Raw genomic sequence first — 27,027 nt, forward strand, 5'->3', positions numbered from 1 at the left:
TCTACAGGTAATATCTCGTTTCACCGAGCAGAGGCAGTCCGCACACAGGCAGCCCGCGGTACCTGCACTCTGTAAACAACCGACCGCCGTCAAATCAAAAATCTTTTCACGTTTTTGGAGTCATTAAACATTAATTATTGATATTTAATGCAAAATAGAGAGAAACGGAGAGACGCGATAAAATACTTTTGTCTCTTTTTTTGTACGTATCTTCTCCATTTCGTAATCGAAACGCGCGCACTTTTCATTGCCGCGCTTCATTTTGCAATTTATGTTGTACGAGTTTATATAAATTTCTAATTACAAAAATTACCGAAATAATTAAAATTCGCGATTGACGCGACTGTCGTTGTTCATATATCGCTGCGGGTAAACACGCACGTACATGTAACGTCACACGCGGAGCGGCGTCGTCAAAATTTTATTTCGCGCACACGCGTCGAACTCGGGCGTTTGTCCGACGCCGACCCGGCGCGCGTTGCAACGGTTGCGATATGTAATAATTATTTGCGCAGCGAAGTTATATCGCTGCAAACCGCACAAAGGGGGCCCCGCCAACAAGCATCCACAAAGCGCATTCAAATTTCAGCCAACGAATCGATCTACCCGTTTTGTGCCTCGCCGCCAGTTAGCGAAGTTGCATTTGTGTGTGTGAGCAGCTCCACAATTCTGCAGATAAACGGCGCATGAAACATTTCTCTCTCTCTCTCGCTCTTTCTCTCAGAAATTGCGGTTTCGTCTTAATAGTCGCGTCTTTCTTCGAAACGCCTCATTTTGACGTCGCGCATTGTTTCATCCGTCAAGTTTCGAAGCAAAACGTAAGCGGATAAACAAAAAAAAAACTCTCGATGCGCATCGAATTATTATTATGACGATTGTGTTTTTTTTTGTACTAGCACAACACAGGTGCGCGCTACGCGCACGCTATTGTTATTTTTATTTAACGTATTGTCAGTGAACACAACCTGTCACCGCGATGACAGATAGTATATACATCTTATAAACCATATAATACACATATGAGAAATGTCAGAAATAACGCATGAAAATCAAACTCAAAAAATAGTGAGAGAGAGAAGTGGAAAAACAACACGTGACTAAAGTTACGTAACAGGGAAAAGGGTAGAAAAGAGAATATTATATATATTATATGTAATATTCTATATCTATCTATAATACACACACATACGCATATATGTATGTATATATATGTATGTATATACCGTAATTACGTGACCGAAGTCAGTAACACCACCAAGGCCGCGCGGCCGAGGTCAGTGCCCCGCCAAGGCCGCGCGGCCGAGGTCAGTGACCCGCCAAGGCCGCGCGCCCGCGGTCAGTGACCCCCCCCCACCAAGGCCGCGCGGTCGAGGTCAGTGACCCGCCAAGGCCGCGCGGCTGAGGTCAATGACCCCGCCAAGGCCGCGCGGCCGAGGTCAGTGACTCCGCCAAAGTCGCGCGACCGAGGTCAGTGACTCCGCCAAAGTCGCGCGGCGGAGGTCAGTGATATTACTCTGTAGTATGTATATAATACATATAATTACAATATAAAGTATAATATTATAAATATATAATAAATTATATGTATAATATGTGTATTATTTAATGTTATATAGAATTTAATGTTATATATAATATAAATTACAGTCACGTTATTTTCACGTGTTGTTTTTCTACACTTTCCTGTCACGTAACTTTAGTTACGTTTTTAATTTTCTCTACATATACAACGAACTGTCTCAAAATCGCTTTTCATTATTTACTCTCTCGATCTTACCGATTCGATTCGACTCGATCAACCAACCAACCACTCGGCAACGCGGAAAAGAGGCAACAATAGGTGCAATAGATTCGACTCCAAACGCGCACTTTTCGGTCCAAATGCTTTTTTTAATATAGGATATAACGAGAGGTCGAGAGTTAATTGAGAACGCGGAGTTTACAAACGCGACCTTCTCTCTTTCTCTCTCGACGACCGAGAAATGCCGGAGAAATTAAAGACGCGCTTGCGTTACCATTTTATACACGGTTTTATCGTGCGGTCTCTAATAATGTATAGTGTGCGCAAAAGCGCGTACTTGTGTTTTGCGAGCAGCAAAAATAACGCGAAAGGCGTTTGCCGAGTTTTTAATAACGGCGTTTATATATATATATATATATATATATATATATATATATAAAACTTCTTATCTTTGTCAACCGAAACGTTCATAAATCTAACTAAATGCGCCGCGCGCTTTATGAGCGAGAGATTATACACGGTCCCGTAATAAAAACCTTCAATCTTTCTTTCGTAAATTTGAGAAGAAAGAAAAAAGAGACCTCAAGACCGTGTCTCTCAATTTTGTTTATACACACTTTTGCGCATCGGCGTTCTCCTTCTCCTCCGCCCGCCCGACTTTTATAACTAACTACGTAGAGAGAGTTTCTCTCCGCTGCGATCGGTCACGTCGTCTTTAAAAAAGACGGCGTTTTCCGCCGGTAACTTCGGTTACAGCCGCGCCGCCATTTTCTCCTCAAAGTCTCGTTATCTCGTCCAGGATCGCGATCAAGCGCGACGTTTATGAACCCCGGAGACTCACGAGGATATTAATCTTCGTAGAAAATGGCGCAATCAAAGGGTGAGGGTGGAATAAAATTCTTAGGGTTCGTCGATTCGTCCCTATCTGCGGGGGTAACGTAGCGCGAAAGGCCTTTCAGATTATTACACCTTGGCGCTCCCAGGTCGAAGGGTGAAAACGGGGAATCGCGGTTTGCAACAACCGTAGGGGGGTCAGCGCGGGCGGCGACCCTTGCTCATGCTCGTAGAGAGAGAGAGAGAGAGAGAAGGAAGAGAGAACCACATCCCTTCTCTCTAAGATATCCGTGTATTATCATGCCTCGACTCCGCGTAACTCCGCATCCTGCGCCGGATACGGGCACACGATTACACGCGCACACACAGCCGCTTGCACGTTACATAAGTCACATACGTACACACACACATACACACACACACGTGGAACAATGCCACCTTCTCGCGCTTGTTAACGCGCTTAGACGATGCTCCTAATTTACTGGCAAAACTTGATTTTCGATCTCTCGAAACGATATTACACCTCGCCGCAACCGGACGCGGATAAGTAACAACGGGGGTGAATTTCCGTACACTTGGCGCGCGCGACTTTAATCGCCGCTGGGATACGCGAGAGCGCGACTGACTGCTCTTCCATCACAGAAAGAAAGGTGTAAACGTGCGCGCGTCTCTCAGCCGAGTGTGTTTCTCTTTCACCTTGTTTTCTGTTTACGCGAAGAAAAATAGTACATTCCCATCGTAACGGGTGTTTTCCCCGCACAAAGAAATATCAAATTTCTCGGGGTTTTTTTTTTACTTTTTAAATAAAAATTCTGATGATTTCGCGACGGGAATACGTCGAAAGTTACATATACGACGGGCATCAAAATATATCACGAAATTTCTCTCGCTCGTAAACTCAAATAAACTTTTCCACTTGTTTACGAAACGCAACATAATGAATTTTCCACATAGCGCGAAATGGAGAACAATGTGTGCATCGCGTTATGTACACACACCTGTGTGTTTTTATTGTAATCAAAACAATGCGAAATGGATATAGAGAAATAGTACTTTTAAACTATAATAAACGAAATAGCGCGCGCGGTATAATGTGCGCGCAAAAACCTCCCTTATTTTTTTCCTTCTGTTCCCCGGACTCGCTGATCCCCGGTATAAGAACTGTGGGAAGTTAAAAGTTCGAAAATGTACGGATTCTATCCCGGTGGCTGTCTGGAAGTATTACCTTCGGTTAATCCGGCAAACGAAACGGGCTGGTCAAGATAATACATTAAGAATCCTTATGCTCGATTTCGCGCGTAACGAATGAAGTCGGGAGAGAGAGAGAGTCGGCGCAATAAAAACCGGGCGAGAAGGGAGTATATATAGCGAGAACGAAATTTATTCGCGTAGGAATTTATTTGTTGTTAGAGAGAGCATGACGCCGTCGGAGATTAATCGCGTACTTGGTACGGCAATCGGAGAAAATAAGGATAATAAATCGAAATATTCCAACGGAAAAGCAATCCGCCGTTAAAATAGCACCAGATGTGAGATATGAAAAACGCCGTTTCGTTAAATGTTGACTTTTATTTCGACGCGATGTCGCGATGACAAATTTCGATCGATCTGCGCGAAAAAAATTTTAATTACGCACGTTATTGCGATCGATTTTAATTTTGTACAAACGCAACATGCGCTTAACATTTTCTATCGCACACTTGTCTGTTTTATCATATGTGCTTAATCAACGAGAAGACAGTAAACAACATGTACAAACGTCACACACAATCCCCGCTGTGCGAGATATCCAAAAACAGAGAGAACTCGTTACTTAAAGAAATTGTCAAGCCACCACGCGGTGTCGCGCAGACACCGCTTGACTGACTCGCGCGGGTGCAAGCATTGCGTGTCAGACCGACTTGTAATAAGTTGTAACCCCTTCCCTCCCCCATTCTCAACACGAAAAATCGCTTTCTTCCGACTGAATCAAGTGGCGGCGGCGATTCACCCGCAAGGCGAGGGAAGGGAGGGAGAGAAAGAGAAAGAGAAAAAAAGAAAACGCGACATTTTTACCGTCCCAATATATAAAATGGTTCACGATCAATTGCACCCGGCGATATTGAGAGAGCAAAGAAGGAATGCGATATATACGCCTGGTACAAAGCGAACGAGGAAAACCCCGATGCTCATCGAACCTTAAAATACGCCCTTATCATATTGCCCGTCGTGTGTTAATGCCTCCGCTTTTCCTCCTTTCCCCCCGTCCCCTTCACCCCCGTCGTCATCCTCCCGGATTCTCGTCTTCGACTTACAACCCTCGTACATCTTTACTCTCTACCGAAAGCCTTTCACGCAAGCAGTTCTACATGCAGAAACGAGACAAAAGAATGCAATTCCAGCGCGCCGACGGTCGTACCATCCCGCGATTTTCCTCTTTTCGCGAAACGTACGGTGCCAAGAGCCGAGTGCTGTTCCTGAAATATTTCCAGTGCGCCACCACGGAAGGGGGAGGTTTAGGGGATGGGTTGCGGCGCGGGATGCTGGAGGTAGTGGTCGCGCGCGCACACGCTGGGAGTCTGGGGATGAGCAAAGAGAAAGAGAGAGAGAAACAGAGTGAAAGAGAACGAGAGAGAGAGAGAGAGAGAGAGAGAAAGAGGAAACAAGGGAAAAGACGAGGAACGAAGAGAGAGAGAGAGAAGCCCCAGAGAACTCTAACAAATTGTCATTTGCAGTGCAATACTCGTTCCGTCCGCACAATAATCCAGCGCGGCGTTGGTTGGCATCGCGGACGCGGGAGAAAATCCTTATACAGAGCGGAAAATGTTGGGGCCTTGACTAAATTAGACGCTCGTGAGACGCTCCTCCAGCGAAAGGGTACATTTCCCCGCGGGAATATTCATCTTAGGCCTCTTGGGTATTTCGCGAGGATATACGTGTCTTCGCGAACGATTTTAAAAGTCGTATTTTTTCTCCGACTTCAATCTTACACGAGATCTCTAAATATCGAAACATCCTCGCAATATTTACGTACGGCGTATTTTTGCAATTCCTCTCCGTCCTCGTAATCGTTTTTTTCTCTTTCAACAGTGTATTTCGCCAAAGTTGTTGTTTTCTTTAGAACTCGTAACATTTAATTAGATAATTAAACCTCTCCCGTCACATCAGAGACGAACAATAAAAACCCATCCCTCTTCTTCCGCTATCGTCTGTTCCGTTTTCGCAATCGGTTCTTTCGATTCCTTCGAACGTTTGCAGGAAGGAAACCCGGCTTGAAATCTTTTTGAGACCGAATGATTGCGCCCGAAAGGAATCCAATAAACGCACTCTATTGTTGCTGGGAACCGCGGCTAATTGCGACGTATGGGCTCACGACGAGGTAATATTTTTTGAAGAGAGCGAAGAATTCTCGGTGAAATATCGAACGCGCGCGTCTTTATCGGAAAATTTTTCTTCGGCTTACGACAATTAGATCCATCCTTCTTAAGTTTTCACAAGATGTGTATACAAAAAAAAAAAAAAAAAAAAATAGCGAGATAATTTGTGCAGTCGATAACAAAATTAAGAGAAAACTGGTTGTGGATTTTAATGGTGCAATTATTTATAGTTTTAACAGTTTTCAGAGAACGGAGAAAATATCAACAAACAAAAATAAATACTTTAGAACAAAATATATAAAATGTGGTAATACGCAATATCAACAAACTTAAATAAACTAGTTTTGTTTTTCTCAAACGTAAAATTCCATCAGTAAAATTTATTCAAAAACGAGTAAATTGTTAATGCCAACATTTCTCTTTTGAAGATATTTCATTGCCGCAACGAAACCTGCGTGTTAAAAAATATTTCGATATACAATTTTAACGAGATCACCGTGTATTTATTATTACGCTCGGAAATGAAAAAAGGCACCTCCTCTCTCGTTAAAATTATTCGCTGAAATATTCTCAGTTGACGCTCGCGATAAAACAACCACATTTTGGTGGTATTAACGACACTAGGCGTTAAAAAAAAAAAAAAAAGATTGTCTCGTTAAAATATTATTTTTTTAGCGAACGATTGTGAGGCGACGACCGGGATGGTTCGCGTTTCTCGCATTGTTGAGCGCTTTTTGTTGTGCCAAGAAGATTCTGACCGACGAGAGAGTCGAGGGAATTCAATTACAAAGCCGAAATGATAACTTGCGGAATATATATATATATTGAGTCGTATATATACTGACCCGTTTCTGCCATTTGCGAACTATGACAAGTATGTCCGGCGTCCGAGGGTTAATGTAGAGGTCGAACTCGAAGAAAGGGGCCGTAAATTGCATTAAATGACATTGTCCGCATTCCGAGGTACTCGAGTTCGAAATTATTCGCCTGAACCTTTTGCCGTGATCCGAAAGCGATAATTTGCATAAACCTACAACCTCGTCCGCCACCACGCGCATGATGTTGACAATCTGCAATATTCTTACAACGTTTCGAACGTTTCGTTCAGAAAAAAAAAAACCATGCGTTTTTATCATTCCCGCAGTGTCTGTTCATTAATAAAGCAGAGTTTAATTGTCAATCACCAACAATTCCATTTTCGTTGGGCGTTTGTGTCATTAATGAAAATCAATTTTGAACGTAACGCGCCGCGAACATTACGCCGTAAAATAATACTCGCGTTAATTCCAGATAAATCCAATTTCCATTTCTGACTCGCGCGCTTGTCCGCTTCGCGTTCGCGTTTGCGTGCGCGCGCGCGCGCGCCCGCCGAGAGCTCGCGAAATTAATCTCTCTCTGATAAAGAAACGGAGGTAGCTTCGTCGAATTTTATCTCTGGAAATACCCGGTAAAGCCGCTCGCAATCTACGTCGTTGCAACGCACGTCGCTTCGCATTAACAAAAAACGAAAACAATAAAAATAAACCAACAACCGAAAAACCGAAATAAAGAAAGAATTCTCACACTTCAATTTTCAACCACGTTCGAGTGGCCGGTTTTCATTGACAAAAGGGGGTGACAACGTTCAAAATCCTTGTGTTCGCGCGCGATGGAATTATTACACCAAGAGAAATTCGATAAAAGTTACTCTATTGTTGTCTGCAAAGCTCTTGCTAATTGGGAGAGGGAGAGCGAGAGCGAGAGAAAGAGAGAACAAGAGGAAGAAACGGAAAGTCTTTAAGATCGATCGGATTTCTGGAGACCGCGAGACGGATGCCATAGTGACTGCCACAATGAGATACGAAGGATCAAAGAAAGTGGGACGCGGATACACCTGCAATCGCTTGACGAAGAGACTCTTTTGTTGAGACGCGTCTTCTTCGAAACGAGAACGCTCTTTTATAGATGTGCGATGCTTAACGATATTTTGTAGCGCTGAAATGCGATCTCCGAAACGAGCATATTTGTTCGTAGCTCTTTTTTAGAACGAACATTTTTATTCGCATAACTACTCACTGAATGATTAATAAGTAGAAAAGAACATTTTATTTGATACAATAATAACGTAGCAAAAAAAATATTAAATATTCAAATTGCACGGTAAACTTTAAAAAGTAAAACTCTTGAAAAATAATCACAAGCTAAAATCAAATTGTAAATTTCACTTATTCGCATTTTATAGTTTGTTTTGCATTTATTTACTGACAGTTCGAAATGTGAAATTTTTAACCTTAATTTCCTAATTCGAATGAAGTGTTTGCACGGTAAATCTTATTTCTCTTTTGCGCAACAATTATTTAATTGTGCAAGTAGATAATTGTTTAACACTATGATATATATGATATATTCGATTATGCGCACAGTTGTGATTGAATGACGTTGGTTTGCTCAGAGAGTAGTACACACACGGGGTTGATGACGTTTTCCTTTTATGAAAACGCAACCTTGCGCGCAGAAGCTCGGGGATACGCTTACGCGGAAAATTTGTCGCGCTAAAAAAAGCTGCGACGTCGAATGAAGATTCCATTACGACTCGCGAGAAAGAACGAGTCTCGTCCGCTGTATACGCGCGAAATAATTTCCTGTCCCGGAATAGCCGTTGCAACTCTTTTTTTTTTCTCTCTCTCTCTCTCACCGAAAAGGAAAAAGCTCTTTCAGTGGTACACCGTCGACAGAAATTCGATAAACGACGACGGCGGCAGCGGTATTGTTATTACAAATGCCAGCTAATTGTAATTGAGAGGTCGTACGCGACCCGCGAATTGAAATCTTTATGATCGATCGAAACGGGCGCGCGACGACGGCGGTGCATGAGGTTTTAGCGGTGATATGCGCGACGCGAACTGCTCGTTTTGCAGTAAAACTGCTGCCGTTTCAGCGCAAAATAATTGATCGGGCGTCCGCACCGCAGCCGCGGCCGCCGCGTATTCGCGGTAATTAAAAACATTTTATTTGCATTCTAAATGTTACTTTCGGTTTTGTTTGTCCGGACGGCGCGTTTACGGTACGTCGCGGCGACGCGAGCCCCCTCCCAAAATTTCCGCTTGTATCCTCCATCAACTGTCATTTTTTTCTGACAAAAATAAATTGAAACTTGTCGAACAAACTCTACGTACACTGAGAGAAAAGTTGTTTCAAATCACTTGAATATAATTTTCTTGAAACTTCTCTTTCTTTTGATTGAAGAAACTGTTTATTTTATTTCAAATAAAAGCATTTGATTTTAATTTAAATGTACGTTATATCCAGTACCTTATTTTATATCTACATATTCTCTACGTTTAAATACTGCTTTTATATTATGTATATATAATTGTTAATTGAAATATATTGTTTTTTTAAACTGAAAAAGATTTTTCTAATTAAAACACGTACATTTTAATGAATAATTTTACAAAATTAAATACAAAATATAAATTAAAATATAACAAATAATTGGTGAAAAATTAATGCATTTAAATGCGTAATAAATATTCAAATTAAGAAAATTGTAAATACAAGTACGTCACAAAATTTTTTTTTTCTTAAATAAGAGCTTTTCTCTCTCATTGTCAGCGTGTTATTAATGTTCACATAAAACTGATGTGAACAAGGTACTTGGCACCACATAAAGCTGCATCGCATTATTATCGTTTCATTTCATCCGACAATCGCTGCATGGGAAACTCATTAACCTGCCCAATGATTACTCATGGATGCATCAATTCGACAAATTGGAGAATTTATAGTCGAATGAGATTTATCGCGAGGCATTACGAAGATCGAAATACCATAATTAGTCGCCGCGTGACACTATTAATAAACTACATAACGTGATCAAACTAATTTATGTGTGTACTTTGGGATTACTATGGCAGCTTGCTTCTCAGCTTAAATTTGCTGCTGAATCTAACATTTCAAAACAAACAGATCCGTATATCGATTCTCCTATCAACAAGCGAAAATGAGAGAGAAACATATGTACATATACACATAAAGCAGATATTTCCATTAAATTGTTACATTCTTTATCTCTTCTTGGTAAAAGAAAAAAGCCTCAAAACAAAATTATTTTCAAGTCTCTTTTAATTCTGATTTAAAATTTTTTAAATCTTAAATTGCGTATGTATATACTTGAACACGAATATGCAAATTTGTTGTTCGTTTTATAAGATAAAAATCAGACGACCCTCAATCAGACGCTATTCAGGATCGGCTTCGAACAACTTTTTATCGGTCACCAGTTGGCAAGTAGTCAAGGAGAAACGTATATACGCGGAAGGTTTACGGGTTATAAAATCACCTTGTACAAAGTGCAACCGTGACCAGTCGTTTCTGAGACGTATAGTTTGTGACTTCCTCTAAAACGTCGCGCTGAAATGAGCGCGCACAGTGTCTTCATGTCGTTTATAGTAAAGTTTATACCACGGAGCTTACTTTGCGATTTATCTCCCATCAGTATTGTCTGTTTTCTTTTATCGACAACTTTTTTCGTAAGTGTCTTGACGTAAATACTACTGTTAGTAAATCACATTCGCGCTTTCCAATTCGTCTTATATTTTAAATTATTAACAGTATAAAATTTAACGTGGAACTAAATATATTCCATTTATTTAAGATGAGATTATATTGAAACGCGTGCGAATTCTTTTGAATTAAATTTAACAAAAAAAATCGACTATAATCCGCTTGAACGTGATTTATCACCTAACAAAACTAATTTAAAAAATTCTTTCCTACATGACATTTTCTTTAAATAAATTTACGCTCTGTGTATTTGTCAAAACATGTAAATAAAAATAGAAATCAGGTCGATAGATAGATTGTAGACCAGAAGCATTAAAAATATACGGTTAACGCGGAGATTGACTAGCAGTATAAAACGCGGCTAAAAATACAATGAAAGTCGGTCGCATGGACCGCGATAACACACGCTCGGGAAGAGAGAGAAAGAGAGAGAGAGAGAAAGAGAGAGATAATCCACTAATTCCTTTCTCCTTGAAATTTAACGCTACACCGACACTTACACTCGCTTACACCTAACGAACGGCAGGCAAAAAGCTCCTTCTGTCGCGAAAGCTTTCGCGCGTAAACAAACGTTAGCCGCGCCGCACCGATGCTTCTATCCTAACTTGCCTCTCCCACTATCCTCTTCACCCCTTCGCCGAGAGAGAAATAGAGAGAGAGAAAGAGAGACACGTTGGCGCTTCTCTCGCACTTCGATTTTCTCGCGACTTTTCATCGTTTCCCCCAACGGCCTCATCGCGCGAATCAACGAACCGTGCGCGACTTTGCTCGCGCGCCACGTCGTGCGGATCAAGTCACTCGCGAATGACTGATATCCGTGGAAACGTCATCTTCATGCGCACATCGAAGATGCTATTATTCGATCTCGGAGAGAAGAGAGAGAAAATTTCTTTTGTCGGCGATAACTCGTCGTCGTCGTCTCGACTGTCGTCTCCCCCGGTTTCTAATGAGCTTCGCGCGCGAAGAAAGCTCGAAGCGAGAAAGAATATGTTGATATCTGAATTGTGTGTGTATGTGTGAACGCGTAAAATGTATATATTTAATTATCGATTAACACAAAACTCATACGACACACACACACACTCTTCTTCGCGCTTTACGTGCGTAACAACGTTTAACGCGCGACGTGAATTATCGTCGCGCCAAGTATTTTTCGCGCCGCGCAGGACAAGAAGTTCGTTTCGCACTAATGAAAAATACGACGCGCAGTGTATAATGCCAAAACGCGCGGTTGCCAAACAAGTGAAGTCTCGCATTCAAACAACGAGAGTTTTTGCCCGCATGAAATGCGACACGTATTTTACTTCCGGCCCGAGAAACGCGCGCTGACCTACTAATCTAAGAATTAATTAAATCTACCGCGCCGCCGTCGAGATTTCATTCCGTGTGTCTGTAATTCTCCCGCGTTACGTCGCTCGAGTTATAATTCACGCGACTATTTGGCAAGGATAGAGACGTACTAATGCATAAAACGATGCAGAAAATTTCAGAACTTCATCTCTCGACTCTTGTCGCTCTTCTCGCAATGTAACGCAGAAAGTATCTTAGATTTCTTATCTTAAATTTTTGAAATTTTCTAAGCTATATCTCGGTTTTGTGACTTTCTCTGGAGATTTTTTCTAAAGAGATTTCGAAATGAATTTATAATTAAAAAAAAATTTCTAATCTCTCACACGCAAAAACAGATGGAGATTTCAACTCAATTAATTATTTGTTCGTTCGATGCTTCGTTCGCTTTAAAACTCGAAGAACTCGTCGATCGCTACGTGATTCGTGGATATTGCAAATTTTAAGAAACCCGAGACTTTTTTTGAATCGCGAAAATGTTCGTTCGGTGGTAGTTCGCGAAACTTTCGGAAAACCTCGAGGCTTTGAATTTTTTACAAATTCTCCCACGTGTGTTCTCATCTTTCACCTATTCGACATGTATCGATGGGTATCTCTCGGGGGTTTAAATCCTTCTCTTCGAAATAATTCGCTCGTTCCGATCGTTTTCTTACGGTTCATGAAATATGTATTAAAAGCGACGTGATCTATATCCCCGCGGTATATACAAATTAACTCGGCTCGTCTCGATTTAAAAAACAAAAAAACAAAGAACAACGTTGCAGCGAACAACGAATCTCATTTGGTTGGCGGTCCTCGGCATTCCCCACGGGAAAACGCGCGCCTCGCTCGAAAACTTTCGCGAAGAATCCGACGTAGCGACGTCTAATGCATCTTGACGGCGCGTTTCACGAAGAAAAATGCAGAAAAACTGCGCAAGCACTGTATGTCGACAAATTCAACCTTCAGGCGAGAAGACGTGGGAACGTCGCGCGCTTCCGACAAAAAGTCAGAGAGAGAGAGAGAGAGAGAGAGTCTCACACACGCCGCCGCGTGTCTCTCTATCGAGAGATCGCATACAAGCGTCTTTTTTTACATTCTTACAAATTTCCTTTTCTGTAAACACGACGGAGTGTTGGGAAGAAGCTTATCACAGAAAACAAAAAAAAACAGAAACAAAAACACTTAACGACGCGTATTTCGCGAGACACGCGATACAAATTTTGGGATTCGCGCGCTTTTTCGAAAATCTCTCGTGTTGTGTGGGAAGATCGCTTATCAAGAAAAAAACAAGAACGCAATCTCATTGGAATGAGATTGCGAACTTCGAGGGCCAGCAATCAGCAGTTGTTCCCTCATCCGCGAAATCGCGGGATGCCATTAGGGCTTCCCACGTTTTTCGTTTCATTGGGTCTCTCGACTCTGTGGGTCTCTTGATTCTGCGAGTCTTCTCGAGTCTGTTCGCGCGATGTCGAGATTTTCGCGATAGTATATCGAGAGATACCCGTATCGTGCGATTCGTCCGATGAAGACGACATGTTTCTTCGCAATTTTAATTAATCTACAATCATCGCAATGTTCGAGACCAAATGGCTGTTCGCTCGTTTAATTAGTCGGAGCTTCGCAAATCCTCGATCTCGTCGCTTCTTCCTCCTTTCCGCTTCGTCTGGCCGTAATTACTTCCGTTTCACGTTCAACATTAAATAAAACACATACATACACTCGACGTCATTTGATCGCGCGGACCAACTAGCGAGAGCGAATAAGCCACTCTCCCGGCTCGATTTAGCTCGGTTATTTTCTTGTTGATGCTGTTTTTTGTTGTTACTGGCGAGGGGACCGCCGCGTGAGTTTCCCTCTGATAGGAGAAAGAGAAAGAAACCTCTTTCTCTCTCTCTCTCTCTCTCTCTCTCTCTCTCTCTCTCTCTCGGATCGGACGGTAAATATTTAAACGCGAAACGAATCTGACTGCGTCTACCAAGTTGATTCGATGACGACGAGCTTTAAACGCAATCACGTCGTGCTTTGAACGGAAAAGTCGTTCGAGAAATCGCCTTGCGGTAATCCAAATCGTTTAAAATTGTATCAATCCGTGCTAATTGTCGTTGTTGAAACTTACGACAAAAAACTCAAAACAAGCGCCACGCGCTCCGTTTTTTCACTTCCTCGGGATCGAAAATTTTTCTATAACCAAGATATGTCGAATTCGGGAAATTTGTGTAACGCGCGAAGATGCGCGTTTCAAATGATAAGATGATTCATCGACGAGAAAAAGACGATGGGAAAGACGCTTTCCGGAAGAACGACGATATAATTTTCAGCGGAGAAGGAAGAGGAAGTGAGAAAGGGAAATCCTGAGAAGCACGCCGGGAAGGATTCGAGGGGCGAGGGAAGATGGTCGCGCATTTTCTTTTCGCATGCAGCACGACGCCCGGGGTCTTGATGGTCCACGAAAATAACGACGAGACATGGCGATCTCGTTAGAGAGCCCGCGGTGGGGTAAAATGGGTTAAAAACCCCTCATTTTCACGCCCGAGGGACGAAATTACGCGGTCGGCATACCCGCCGGCTTTTGTCACCCGAGGGTGATTCAATTGCCACGTTACCAACAAAAGTATATACACGTTGCTTTGTCCGCACGTACACAAAGCAACGGGGGAGAGTCCGCGAAAATTGATAATATAATGTCGGACCCGGGCGAAAAACTCGCGTGCTCCGTGCTCGTCTCCACGTAAAGAGACTCGAAATTTATTAAGAAACACACACACACACGTACGTAAAAATCTTTTTCCGTCCTTTCACCCGTCTCTCCTTTCTTTATCGTTTTAGACGTTCCACGCGACGCGAAACCTATTCGAGAGAAAAAAAAAAAAAAATTAAATTGATACGAGAGCAAATTGTTCCGAGTGTCGAGTTACACAACGCGATCCCATTAGCTGTTTTCCTTCCGGCAAGATAGCCGCGGTTTTCCGCGCGCATACCTTCCGCTATCTTAAACGTAAACAAACACGCGATATCCAAGACAAAGACAAATTAGCTGGTAGCGCGAAGTAAAAAAGTAATTTAAAATGTGGCGTGAGAGAAAAAAAAATTGTAACTGACGTTCGAGATTATTTCTCGTGCTCGAATCGCGCGAATCGCTCCGATACTTATCGGAGTTGAAGAGCGGTAATGTATGAATGTCGGGGAAACGGATATAAAACGGATTAGGTTTCCGTAATACTGTTTTCGAACTGCTCGCAACACAACCGCAATGCAGCAATAATTCTCCATCAGTACTATATATCTAACAAAACTGATAGATTTACTCAATGCGCGCAGCGAGATCGCGCATTGAAGCAGTTCGCGTCTGTTCTGTCGCCGCCGCGTGTTGAAAATATCATACGCGCGACGGCTCCAATATACAATATTTTCCGAATAAGTTTTGCACATTTAATTAATTTACAAGTTCGTACATCACGCAGAGACATTAAATTACTCTGATTTGTTGTCGTAACGCAACGTAGTACGATCCACACACACGCGTTACGACCAACTGCGTGTTGGTCATATGTGTCTTACATTACGCGTTTATCAGATTGCGTGTTGCGGAAAAAAAAAAAAATTTTCGCGCCACCAATAAACGCAACGCCGGACATACAGGAGCACCGTTGTTTACCTTTTCGAAAAACCGCGCGTGCAACCGTATCGCAAATCAATATCACGTTGCTCGCGATGTTGCAAATATGATGCAACGACCGATCGTATTTATATTACCGATATTGAAAAAAAAAATTGTATATTTCATGAATATGCGCGACCACGATTCTCGACCCTCGAGCTTTCTCTCGAAACGGGATACGTTCGCGTTAACTCTTTTTTTTTTCTCCGGGACACGTCAATAGTGTAAATTAAAAGTCACGAGTTCGATTTCCCGCGAAATTGAGAATAACCGATTGCAGAAAAAAAAAAAAAAGAAAATATAAAAATCTCGGCTGTGTTTATCGATGACACGAAAATGTAAATACGCGCGATCGTCGCGCCCGCGCGTTTAAATTGGTTCAAATTACCACTCACCGATCTCCTGATTGGTTATCCTGGCGTGGCAGCTGCTGGAGACGCAGAGGAGAAGCGCGACGAGCGTCGCGACGGATCCGAGAGGGGCGACCATCTCATCACGATGCATCTCGACGCCCCCGACGACGTCACGTCACGTCACGTCACGTCGCGTCACTCGTGTCAGCGACACACTCGTCCCGCACTCCGCTTCCTTTTTTACAGCGCACTCTTTACCTCTCTCTCCCACGTCGTCTTCCACTCTCTCTCTCGTAGTTGACGGAAGAAGCAGGGGCCCGGGCACTCTTGAAAGCACTTTTCCGCCGACTCAAACTCTCATCGCCGAACTTGCCCTTCCGCCAACTCTCCTCATTCGCCGTGAGTTCTTCCCTCGTCAAACCTGCGAACACGATCGTGTCGACACGTTGAATCATCGATAAATCACGAGAGCCGCTCTCTCCTCTTTCCTTTTTTACTCCCAACTCTTCTTCTTTTTTTTTTTTTTTTTTTTTGTTTACACTTCGAAAAATCGCGCGTTCCGCTGACGACGTTTTCAGCAGAAATAGGGTCGAAATGAAGAACAAATTAAAACACCGGCGCTCTCCCCAAAATTCGTCCCTTCCGTTTTGTATTCATCGTATAAAATCGAGCGCAACGCAAGATGTGTCTGACAATGAAATCTGTCTAAAGTGAACCAACCCCTTTACGTTCGTCAAATTCTATTTCACATTAAACGGAGTACATAAGGTGGAGACAGCGCGAGATCTACTTTGAGAATTAGATAACGCGCGTCAGGCGCGCTCACAAACAGGAGTACGCGGATTGACCCAAAATGTATCACTTTGATCTCAAGTTGAGCAAAATTTGTTAATTACAAGATGTTTCAAAGAGAAATTAAAGATTTTTCTCGTTCGCAGCAACATATCAAAAATAAAAATAAAAAAACAATTAAAAAATCATTCTCACCGGCAAAACAATTATTGTTAACAACCGGCTAATAGCAGACTCTTAAGTTTATCTGGTTGACGTCGTTTATTCTCCCAATCTAGAATTTGCTTGCAAGCGGCGTAACGCGCTGCGTTATCGCGATTTCGGAAAATTGCGACCCTTGCAAATGTAACGCGTTAACCATTTCGTGCAACAACGCTCTCTCGCGAGTGCACCCCTTTCCTCCCTCTCTGTTTCTCTCTCTTTCTCTCTCTGCCACTACTATTCTGCTGATTTTCCTTTCTCACCTGAACAGCAGCGGCGACACGCATGCAGTTCCAATGGCCGTCGCCTGCACTGCCGCTCAAACTCCGCCGATAGCTGACGCGGTGCATTCTGCGTAATCGCGCTGCTGTTTTTCTCTCTTTAAAGAAATAAAAAAAAAAAAAAAAAAAAGAAAACACATCCGCGGAAAACGCTCGCTTTTCTCGTTATCACAAAAACGAGGAAAAACGCTTGTTTTTAGCGTTTTCCGTTCCCTGCGAAAGAAACGAAGAAAAGAGCGACGATGCGAGGGAAAAATATTTCATTTCGGCGACGCGCCAATTGCTTTCGCCGCAAATAATTCGACCGGCAAAAACCAACGGGGAGGAAAAAAAAAATTTGTATCGTTCCAGCGCGCAGCGAGTATCCATCGTGGATGACAACAGCGTGTTTCTTGTCCAAGTTTTTGACGTGCCGACCGACAGGCCGGCTCGTCGATTGTGACACGGCGGAATGACGCGGCGCGACGGCCCATCGGCGTTTAATATCGCGATCGTCGTTTAATCGAGTTACGTGTCCCAGTTATTATTTTATTTGCCGATCGATCGCGCAACAAGTTTATTTCCGGATACTTTGCGACGACGACGCCGCCGCCACCAGCGTTACGTCATAATCGGGGGTTCCCCCGCGCGTTTATATCGTGTGATGTATCTCTCTCGCGTCCTACGATTCTATTAACTTTGAGGACGTTCTTTGTGCTCGCCACACACACACACGCACGCACGCACGTTGTGTTCGTGGAAAAAGTATGTCGAAGCGATGTGTGTTTCGTCTCCGCAACGCGGAAAACGCGTGTACTTTTCGCGTCGTTTGTGTGTTGCTCTTGGAAAGAAAAATAACGCGCCTCTTGAAAACGAACAAAAGACTTCTTGGAAAAAGATTTAATTTGAATAAACTCTCCGCGCTACTGTTGTATTTATCTGCTTTCGGGAGAGGGGTAAAAAGGAACACGCCGCACACCGAAATGCATTAAAACTTACACTTCTTATAAAACTCAACGGTGTGTTCATAAAGAAGTAAAAAGTGCGACGGAAGTTTGTCGGTTGCAATTAAAGTAAATTATCGAGGGACGCATTTCGCGACGTAGTTTCGCCGTCATTTATAACGTAGTTACTTGGAAAATTACAAACAGTTTGAAAAAGTAAGGTTACCGTGCGCAAACACACGGAACGGAGAAAGAGTTCTCGCGATATATATATTTTTTTTTTCAAACAATCCCATTGCAACAATTGTAATATTTAGTAAATTTTTATAATTGCGAAATACGTAAATGCCACGCGCGCAAATGTACGAAAAGAATCACAAACAAGGTAAATAGAGAAATAATTTTAAAACCACCGCGCCATGTTTACGGAGGAAAGAAATATTTTTGTGTTATTGCCGCGCGAAAAAATTGCTAATCTGAAATTGCAAACTCAACTTCGAAAAATGGGGCAAAGTGCGAAATTTTCGAAACTTGCAGTTTTTAAGGGGAGGGGAAGGAAGAGTGCCGAAAGTAATCAACTTTCTTATCCGCTTTAAAATACAATTCTCGCGACTAGAGCAGATGGTAACGGCCATGGCTAATGTTGTTTGAAACGTCGCGGTACAATTAACAGGAAGAAATTGCAAATACTACTTCAAATCGAGCGGTTTAAATCGACGCCGCTGACAGATAATTGCGTCTCTTTAATTACTTCTCACGAACAAAACTTATACACGCGCGCACGCACGCACACACATACACACACTAAAAGAAATAAATAATTAATTCTCCCGTTACACTTCCCACTGCGCATCTAGTCTAGCAAGAGACAAAAAATAGCGGCAATTTTCACGATGAACGGACAGATGACGCGCGGCGTATCGAAGGATGTTCATCGTCCGAGAAATTGCATTGCAAAATTGCACAATTGCAAGCCGGGTTGCATCGAGCCGTTTAATTCGAGACTAATTAACGGTTCAATCACGTCCCGCGAGCAGATACCGCCAGGGAATCAATAAATTACGATTCATTATCTCACATCGTACAGCAGTCCGTGTAAAAGAACGCAGGTTTCATTCGGTCGGGGAAAACCGCCGGCCGAAAATTTGCGGCCCGATTCCGCGATGTTCCGATTGCTACAGCAATTCCCACGAGTAAAAACGGGAAAAGGTGGTGCGCGCGCGACGAGATCTCGCGCTGTTTTCGACATTTCGCGCGGCTTCCGCGTGTCGCGACGCAATAAAATAATCTGCAAACAATGTGTAAATAAATTATAATAACGAATTTGCAAAATAAAACAGCGCAAATAACGCGCAAAAAATCTGTTTCGCGCGAAAATTGTATTATTTTAGAAGCACCCGCAAAAAATTGTCGTGAAAATATATAGTATCGGAACTCCATACACGCGCGCGGAAGCAAACATTTCAAAAGATATTATTTAACAAGTGTGCGTGTGTATCTGTGTCTGTGTGTGTATCATAATAAAAAACTTTATGTACGTGGAACATAAAAACCTCAGAAATTTTGCTCAGTAATTTAAAAATCGAAACACAGAACGTGAGAAATATTCTCACATCGCCACATTATCAAACACATCCGTGTGTATGATTACAAACTCTCCTTGCGGTTTATCTCTTGCTCGACTTTCCGTAATATACAATATATTTTCCCCCCGTTTCAAGTTATAGATAAATATCGGCAATGTTATATTTGTTTTGTTCTTGTTTTTTTTTTTTTTTTTTTTTTTTTTTTTTATCAGTTCGATGTATCGGACTGATAAATATCTAGCGACTGACCGGCGTTGTGTTTACACGACATGTTATATATATCGTCGGAAAAATAGTGCGCGAACCGCGCGTACTACTGAATTTCGCCATAATGGCGGTTGTGTTCACGTCGGAAATCACAGCGCGCGAATTAGATGCGATATACGATGGGGAAATGCCAGGGATTCTTAGGACAGATCGCGGTGAGAATCCCTCGATGAAACAGCATAATGCCAGGAATGTAATCGTCTACCCAGCCATCAGATTTCCATGTAAATGCATCGGCGCACCTACCGAACTATTCGGGCGGTCACCGGAGGGGCGAGAATCGAACACCCCACCTTCTTTGGTCCGTGATACGGTTATAAACCCCCGGACCGACACAATAGACGAACTTAATGATCGATAATGAGCGGAGAATTCCGCGCAGCGTGCGCGCGCGCGCGCGCACATGTATTACACGTACGTCACTCGCCGTAAATGCGAAATTTCACCGTTGCGAAAAGCGCGCTCGCGAACATTTTACTTTATTTCGTATATCGGTTACTCTATCCTCTCTTTTTCGTTAACATTTTTTTATTGGAACTGATTTCGCACCGAGATTTAATGCGGATGATTTGAAACACAATCGGATTTGATAGCGTTCAGACAAAAAGAAGACGTGCGTGAACTATTCGAATGCTTGGTTTTTTTTTTGTTTTTTCCTGCTCCGCAAAAAGTGTTCACGGTGCGCAAAATGCGAAATGCGCGAATCAGCGAATAAAACCGATAAAAGCGATGCAAATATTCGCTGCAAAGAGCAGAAGGCAAAGGGATATTCGTTTTTTTCAAGTAAAAGTGTAGGTGCGCGTAATCTACATCTCATATGAGCAATTCTTGAACTTTGACTTTGAAGGTATGATTTTGTACGTTGAAGTATACAATATATACATATATAAATTTCGTTTTGTCTAACGTTACCTTCCAACACAGATATTTTAATTCTCGAATGTAAAGCATTTACGATATACACAATTCATGTCTTTCGTTTCTCATCCATATTCTTTTGCATTGTCTCTTTTTCCCACTTTTTCGAAGAAACCACGTATTAGAGCACAACGAAACGTTCAACCTATATCGCGAAGTTTAACGACTCGCTAATAATTCGTATTAAACATCAAGGCGCGAGGATTGATACATTGGGCAACAAATTGGATTTGAAAATTACACGACAAAGAAGAGCGGAATCAGCGGTTCCTATTATGAAAGGGGGGATCCTCTCTCCCTATCCCCGTAACAGGTATATAATTTCTTTACGTGACGCGTCGGGCTTTTTACGTGGGATTCTTTCATCTTTCCGATCACAAAGGCACAAATTGTTTTCGTGACTGGCAACTCGCGTCTCTTCCCTTTTTTTTTTCGAGAAAATTGCCAGTCAACGAGTGACAAGCGCCCCAATTTAAGTCCCGTGTAATATATCCGTGTAAGTGTATGTGAGTGTGTGTGTATGTGTATGTGCGTGTGTGATCGTGCGTTATTGCGTACGATTGATCGTTTGTGAACGATCGCATGTGAACTCCCAAAAGGGATCCGGCGTTTCGAAGAAAGATCCTTGTTGCGCGACGAGGATTTAGCAGCGATGGAATTTCGCAAAACTCTCACAAAGATAAAAATTCTTTGGGATCGCGCGCGAAGTCGTTTCAGCGAGACGAGTCGCTCCGCATGCGACGCGCACTGTGTTTGTGTGTAATGGACGATGCGTGTTTATTCTTCAAATTGCGTGATGATTTATGATACACACACACGAAAGGAGGGAAGTCGCGTCTCGGAAACACGCGAATTATGATTAAAATTAATATGCGATATCGTTACGCGCGAAAACTGTTCGCGCGGAGAACGTTGCGAACGTTAAAAAGGTAGTTCCAACCTTGCAACGCGTAATGATGTGAATAATGTGTAATGCAATTTTATAGCTTATAAATATTTTAGTAGGAGCAGAATCGCATCTCACACTACACGGCGAGGCAAGAAATATTTATATGACTTGATATTCTTGTACGATCTCGCAATATATACAATATTTCTCCGATATTCTCGTATTCACGTATTCGGCAAGGAGTAAGTGCCGCGCGGTCGCAAGATAAGCGCAAATAACATCTCATTGTTTCGACATATATACAAAATATATATACATATATATATATATATTTGCGATATCCAAAATCCATACCTAGAATCAAACTATGTCCGATATGTATGGAAGTATACATCTAAAACGCGATGTATGTGATATCCAATTTGTATCTGATAATGTTATTTTATTTGAACGTCGATCTCGCGCACATATCGTGCCGATTAATATTGCGGACAAACACTCGTTGAAACGTGCGCTAAGTGCATTATACAGCCACTCGTTACCATCGAAACGTGTTTTTGGGGAAGATTCATTGTTCGCCGTTCTCATCCCGCGCATCAACTATATCGCCCCGTCATGTTCGATATGAAACATACATGTAGTATGCGTGTGCGCGTTGGAGATACAATTAAAAATTTTTAGTTTTTGGTCGGTTGATGGTTTTTGTTTGTGCGAAGCGAAGGAAAACAACGAGAGAGAATGATGATTGTTAAGTAGCGAAAGTAGTGTTGGAACGAGAGAACGCAACAAAGTCAAACACGGCGCATTCCGGAAAGAGAGGAGAGGGTTACCCTCTGCCGATTGTTAATTTCGTGCTTTGCAATTAAAAATTGCGAACGCGCGCGTCGTCTTTGTTTTTCGAATGTATATGTATATACACAACGGAGACGAAATAACAACCCGCGCGGAATCACGCACGTTGAACTCGAAGTGGAGAATTTTAATGATGTAATAATATGACAGAAAAGGTAAATTTGTGTATACGACGCACGTACGAGAAACGCGCCGCTCGACTTTGCGTCACTGTTCCGTGTTATTGAGAAAGGTAATGTGTTAAATTTTGCATAAACAAGCTGTGTGCGTGTCTGTGAGACACAGCACATAAATTAATATAAATCGAGTTTTTTATAGCTCTTTTATTTTTGAAAAATCGCAATCTTTGCCACATACCTGTGCCAAAGTATGATTTTATTATCGCACATAAATTTGATATTTTGTTCCTTTTACAAATGTGTTTGTGAGCTATTTTTGTACCACGGAAATTCAATTCCACTCTGTTAAATTCTACTCTTTTCTCTCTTATTGTCAGTTGATTACTGTTTTGAAAAAGATGCCTCGAAAAGTTTAATTTATTTTTTGATAAGAATGTATTGTCATTGCGATAGTAATCCTGCTCAGTACGAGAGGAACCGCAGGTTCGGACATTTGGTTCACGCACTCGGTCGAGCGGCCGGTGGTGCGAAGCTACCATCCGTGGGATTATGCCTGAACGCCTCTAAGGCCGTATCCTCTCTAGTCAAAAGTGGCAATGATATCTCTAGGAGTCTCGTGAGTCGAAAGGCTCAAAACAATGTGATAAGAATGTATTGAGAAATGTCCTCCGGTTCCAATTGGTTATTCCAAAGGAGTACGATGAGTGAATCGGCTATTGGGAACCAATGCAGGATGTATTGCAGTAAATCATCATGTTTATGATTTTAACAAAACGTTTCGACTTTATTTTAAGTCTTCTTCAATTGTACACAGAAACACAATAGTAGATGTTACAATAATAAAAATTTTTAAATATATAACTGTCACAATTGTCACATTTAGGTCAGAGATTTAAAATGTCTTGCCATGTTCGTGTGTTGACCGACTGTGGTTATTTTTTTGAATCGTGATTAACGGGCTCTCGAACCGGTTGCGAGGTATTATGAATTAAATTTTATTGAAGTATTAATCCAAACGTTTCGACTTTATTATGTAGTCATCATCAGTGGATTGTCTGGTACACATGATAAAATATGTTGTAAAAAAATGTTTTAAATTTGCACATACTGTAGGATGGTAATATGAAAGGAGGATTGGAGCAACTCACAAGACTCGATTCGTTGTCAAAAGTATATTTGTGAATAAAAAAGCACTATCAGATACAGTGTATGCAGTCTCGCTTCGTGTGTCGTCTTCGTCGTCTCGCTCGCAACGCAACTCTGGACCGATAGGCACACGCTCGTTACTCCTTTCTCGCAACTCTCTTCTCCAGAACGCTCTGCTTTGTTTTTAAGGGCTAAGGACTCAATCGGCTAAATAAACAAACAGTGCATGCTTCCGTCGTCGGCAAGATAGCTACTTGCGAGACATTGCAAGAGCTCGACAGTCGGCGAGAAGTAATAAAACTAAAAAGGCAGGGTGCAGGAAATATGAAGCCTTCCACAATACGTAACTGACAACAAACAAATTACAAATTACAAAAAAATTTTTTTGTTTTTTCACAAAACTTACAAAATATGTCCAACATTTCTTTAATCTGACGCTTATTGAAGTCAACGTGCGACTTGAGTATGTATGTTTTGTTCGTATCACATTTCATCAAGACTACAATTGTATGTATAATTTATTTTTGTTTATCAGCAATTAATGCAATATTTATCAGAAAAAGATAGAAGAGAGAAAAAGAGAGAAAGAGAGAAGTTGGGATGTACTCACTTTTTAGCTTAAAAGGTAAACCAACTTCACGCGGCTCCGAGAAATGCGCAAACTTCACGTCGTTCTGAAATTTAGACTGCCCGATATATTTATTGCTTGCGTATATATTTCAAAACGTTTATGTACACGGTTACAAATTCAGTCGACGAATATCTAATGGCTAACAAATCATTAATAATTATCATTTAATCTCTCACTTATCCCCGTATGTGATAAGCATTGACCGGTATCGTATTGATCACTTCACCAAATATCGCCCATTACACAAACGTTTATGCAAATTGTTACTCTCTCGATAATGTTTCTCATCGATCATACTCCTGCCGTCCGTGTGTGTGCGCGCGCGCGCACACACACATACGTTCAATCTCTTCCTCGCTCTCTCCGCAAAATAAGAAAAAGCGCAAAGTACTTACCTAAACGTCAGATATCCTCGGAAGAAGAGATCTACGAAGATCACGGCACGCGACATGCCCTTCGAACGCGATCGTTCGTGAGTACAGTCCGTTTTACGTTCCAAGATACAGATGCCATCACTGAAGGAGAGAGAGAGAGAGAGCGAGAGAGAGAGAGAAGCGATCCTCTCCCGTTTCTCTCGGCTTCTTTTTCACAGTAACATCAACCGCGTTTGAGTCTTCCGATCACGAACCACACACGTATTACAAGGAACGAGAGACACACACTCGCGAACGAGAAAAACGCGAAAAAGAATCGGTGCGGAAAAAGTCTCTCTCGCAACTTGTTGCGAATACGAATAACGCGCGCACGGGTGAGCTTGTCAATTCTCGAAATCTCCTCGTTGCGATCTTCGCATCGTTCGCGATTCGTCAAATTTTGATCGCAACTTTCGCGCGTCAACCCTCTCGCAAAGTGTCGCGATATTAAAATATAAAGTGTCCGAGCGCGCGAGCAGCACTCGCTCCGACGTTCCCAACGCGTCCAAATAGTCTGAGGAGATTACCTTCGGAGAACGGGACGATAAACAACGCGCCGATTGGCAGTTGGTTGTTCGAGGGTGACTTTCCGTCCGACCAACCGTGAAAAGGATAAAGACACGACGACTGCACGACGAGCACTGAGCGAGCGCGCTGAGTGGGGCACGGGGCGCGCGCCGGTCGCCTGCCCGAGCGCGGCCGAAGATTGTCGGTGACGGCCGAGGCGTGTGTGCGGAGTGTGCCGAGCGCGCGAGCGCGCGAGCGCAAACGAGGCTTCCGTATGGCGAATTCTTTTGATTAACGCACTGATCGCGCGCAAGTGATATTTGTGATTTGCAAGTAAGGTTCTTCCGCGTGACGCGAGTGATCCCATACAGCACAGAACCTTGCAGCAACATTGCTGCAACGTTGCAACATTGCAACTGCGGTGCAATATTGCAGAGAAAAACTGACATTATATCTGTAATACAGTCACAGATTACACACTAATATTAATACGCAATTCTAACAATGTTTTAAGATATTGCTGCAACATTGCTGGAATAATATTTCCAAATAATGTTTTTGCAATATCTCTGCAATATTGCACCGCAGCTGCAATGTTGCAACGTTGCAGCAATGTTGCTGCAAGGTTCTGTGCTGTATGGGGACATTACCAGCTCTATACGACATTTAATAGATGTCTATTGGAGCAAAATATTATTGCATATATATTATACTGCAATGTTACATTGCAACATTTCTGTAAGCGGACATTTTACTGTTGCTGCAATGCTGCAACAACGTTGCTGCAACATTTTGCAATGTTTCTGCAATGTTGCAATCTTGCACAACAATATTGCTGCAATCTTGCTGCAATCTTGCTGTGCTGTATGGGATCTTCTCTCGTCGGCGACACACAACACAGCGAACAAGATCTACAAGGTAAATCCTCGACTCGGTTTCTCTCTCGTGTGCGACAGGACTTATAAAACGTACGTCCTAATCGGCGCGCGTCTTTTGCGATGCACCGTGTCACCGCGAGACGACGTGTGTGCCATTGCGCGGTTAATGTCGCGTAAGTTATTTGAGATTGATATTTGCCGGGTAATGTCGCGTAACTCGTTCGATATTGCGGCGGCGAAGATATTTTTAACGTCTTTTGCACCGACGCGACCTTCTTTCGCGGTTAAACGAGAGACACTCACACGGACGGCCACTCTCGCCTGAAACTCCTGTTCTCTCTGATCGCACTTGACTTCATTATGGCTGACGGAGCTAACTTCACACTCCACCCAGTGAGTACTTCTCGACAATATAAGTGATGAGATATGAGCATATATAACTTGTGCTTGGAAACAAACATGTTGACATTTTTCAAAAGTAGTATCACGGCATAATTTTATATATTATTAACATCTTTCGCTCTCTCTTTCTTTCTCTATCACTCTTTTCATAAATATGTAGTTTGTAAATCACGAAGTGAATGTACATAATATATTCTGCTGGAACTGCGGCAGTGTTTGAATCTTGTCTGAAAGAGAGAGAGAGGTCGTAATTAATATGTAATATGTAAATATATTTGTAACAAAACTGTAACGAACGCATTTGTTTTTAATATAAAAAACAGAATATAATATGACACCATGTAATATATTAATATATTGTAGCAAAAATACATATAGAAAACGATAATTCTGTTCGTACATTATT

At 42.2% G+C, this 27,027-nt stretch overlaps 1 protein-coding gene across 1 annotated transcript in view; it reads right to left on the reverse strand.

Moving 5' to 3' along the window:
• The window catches only part of LOC109853703 (nephrin-like), a 224,563-nt gene extending 199,110 nt beyond the window's left edge, over positions 1-25,453 (reverse strand). Inside the window, exons 1-2 of the mRNA XM_020426061.1 lie at positions 24,817-25,453; positions 15,859-16,237 (exon numbers count right to left, since the gene is read on the reverse strand). Coding sequence (XP_020281650.1) covers positions 15,859-15,967 — 109 coding nt within the window. The 5' untranslated portion in view covers positions 15,968-16,237; positions 24,817-25,453. The remainder of the gene's footprint in view (positions 1-15,858; positions 16,238-24,816) is intronic.
• Positions 25,454-27,027: the final 1,574 nt, after the last annotated feature.

Source organism: Pseudomyrmex gracilis, unplaced genomic scaffold, assembly GCF_002006095.1.
Source record: "Pseudomyrmex gracilis isolate BER0280 unplaced genomic scaffold, ASM200609v1 scaffold_2, whole genome shotgun sequence".
In the NCBI taxonomy this organism is placed as follows: Eukaryota; Metazoa; Arthropoda; class Insecta; order Hymenoptera; family Formicidae; genus Pseudomyrmex; species Pseudomyrmex gracilis.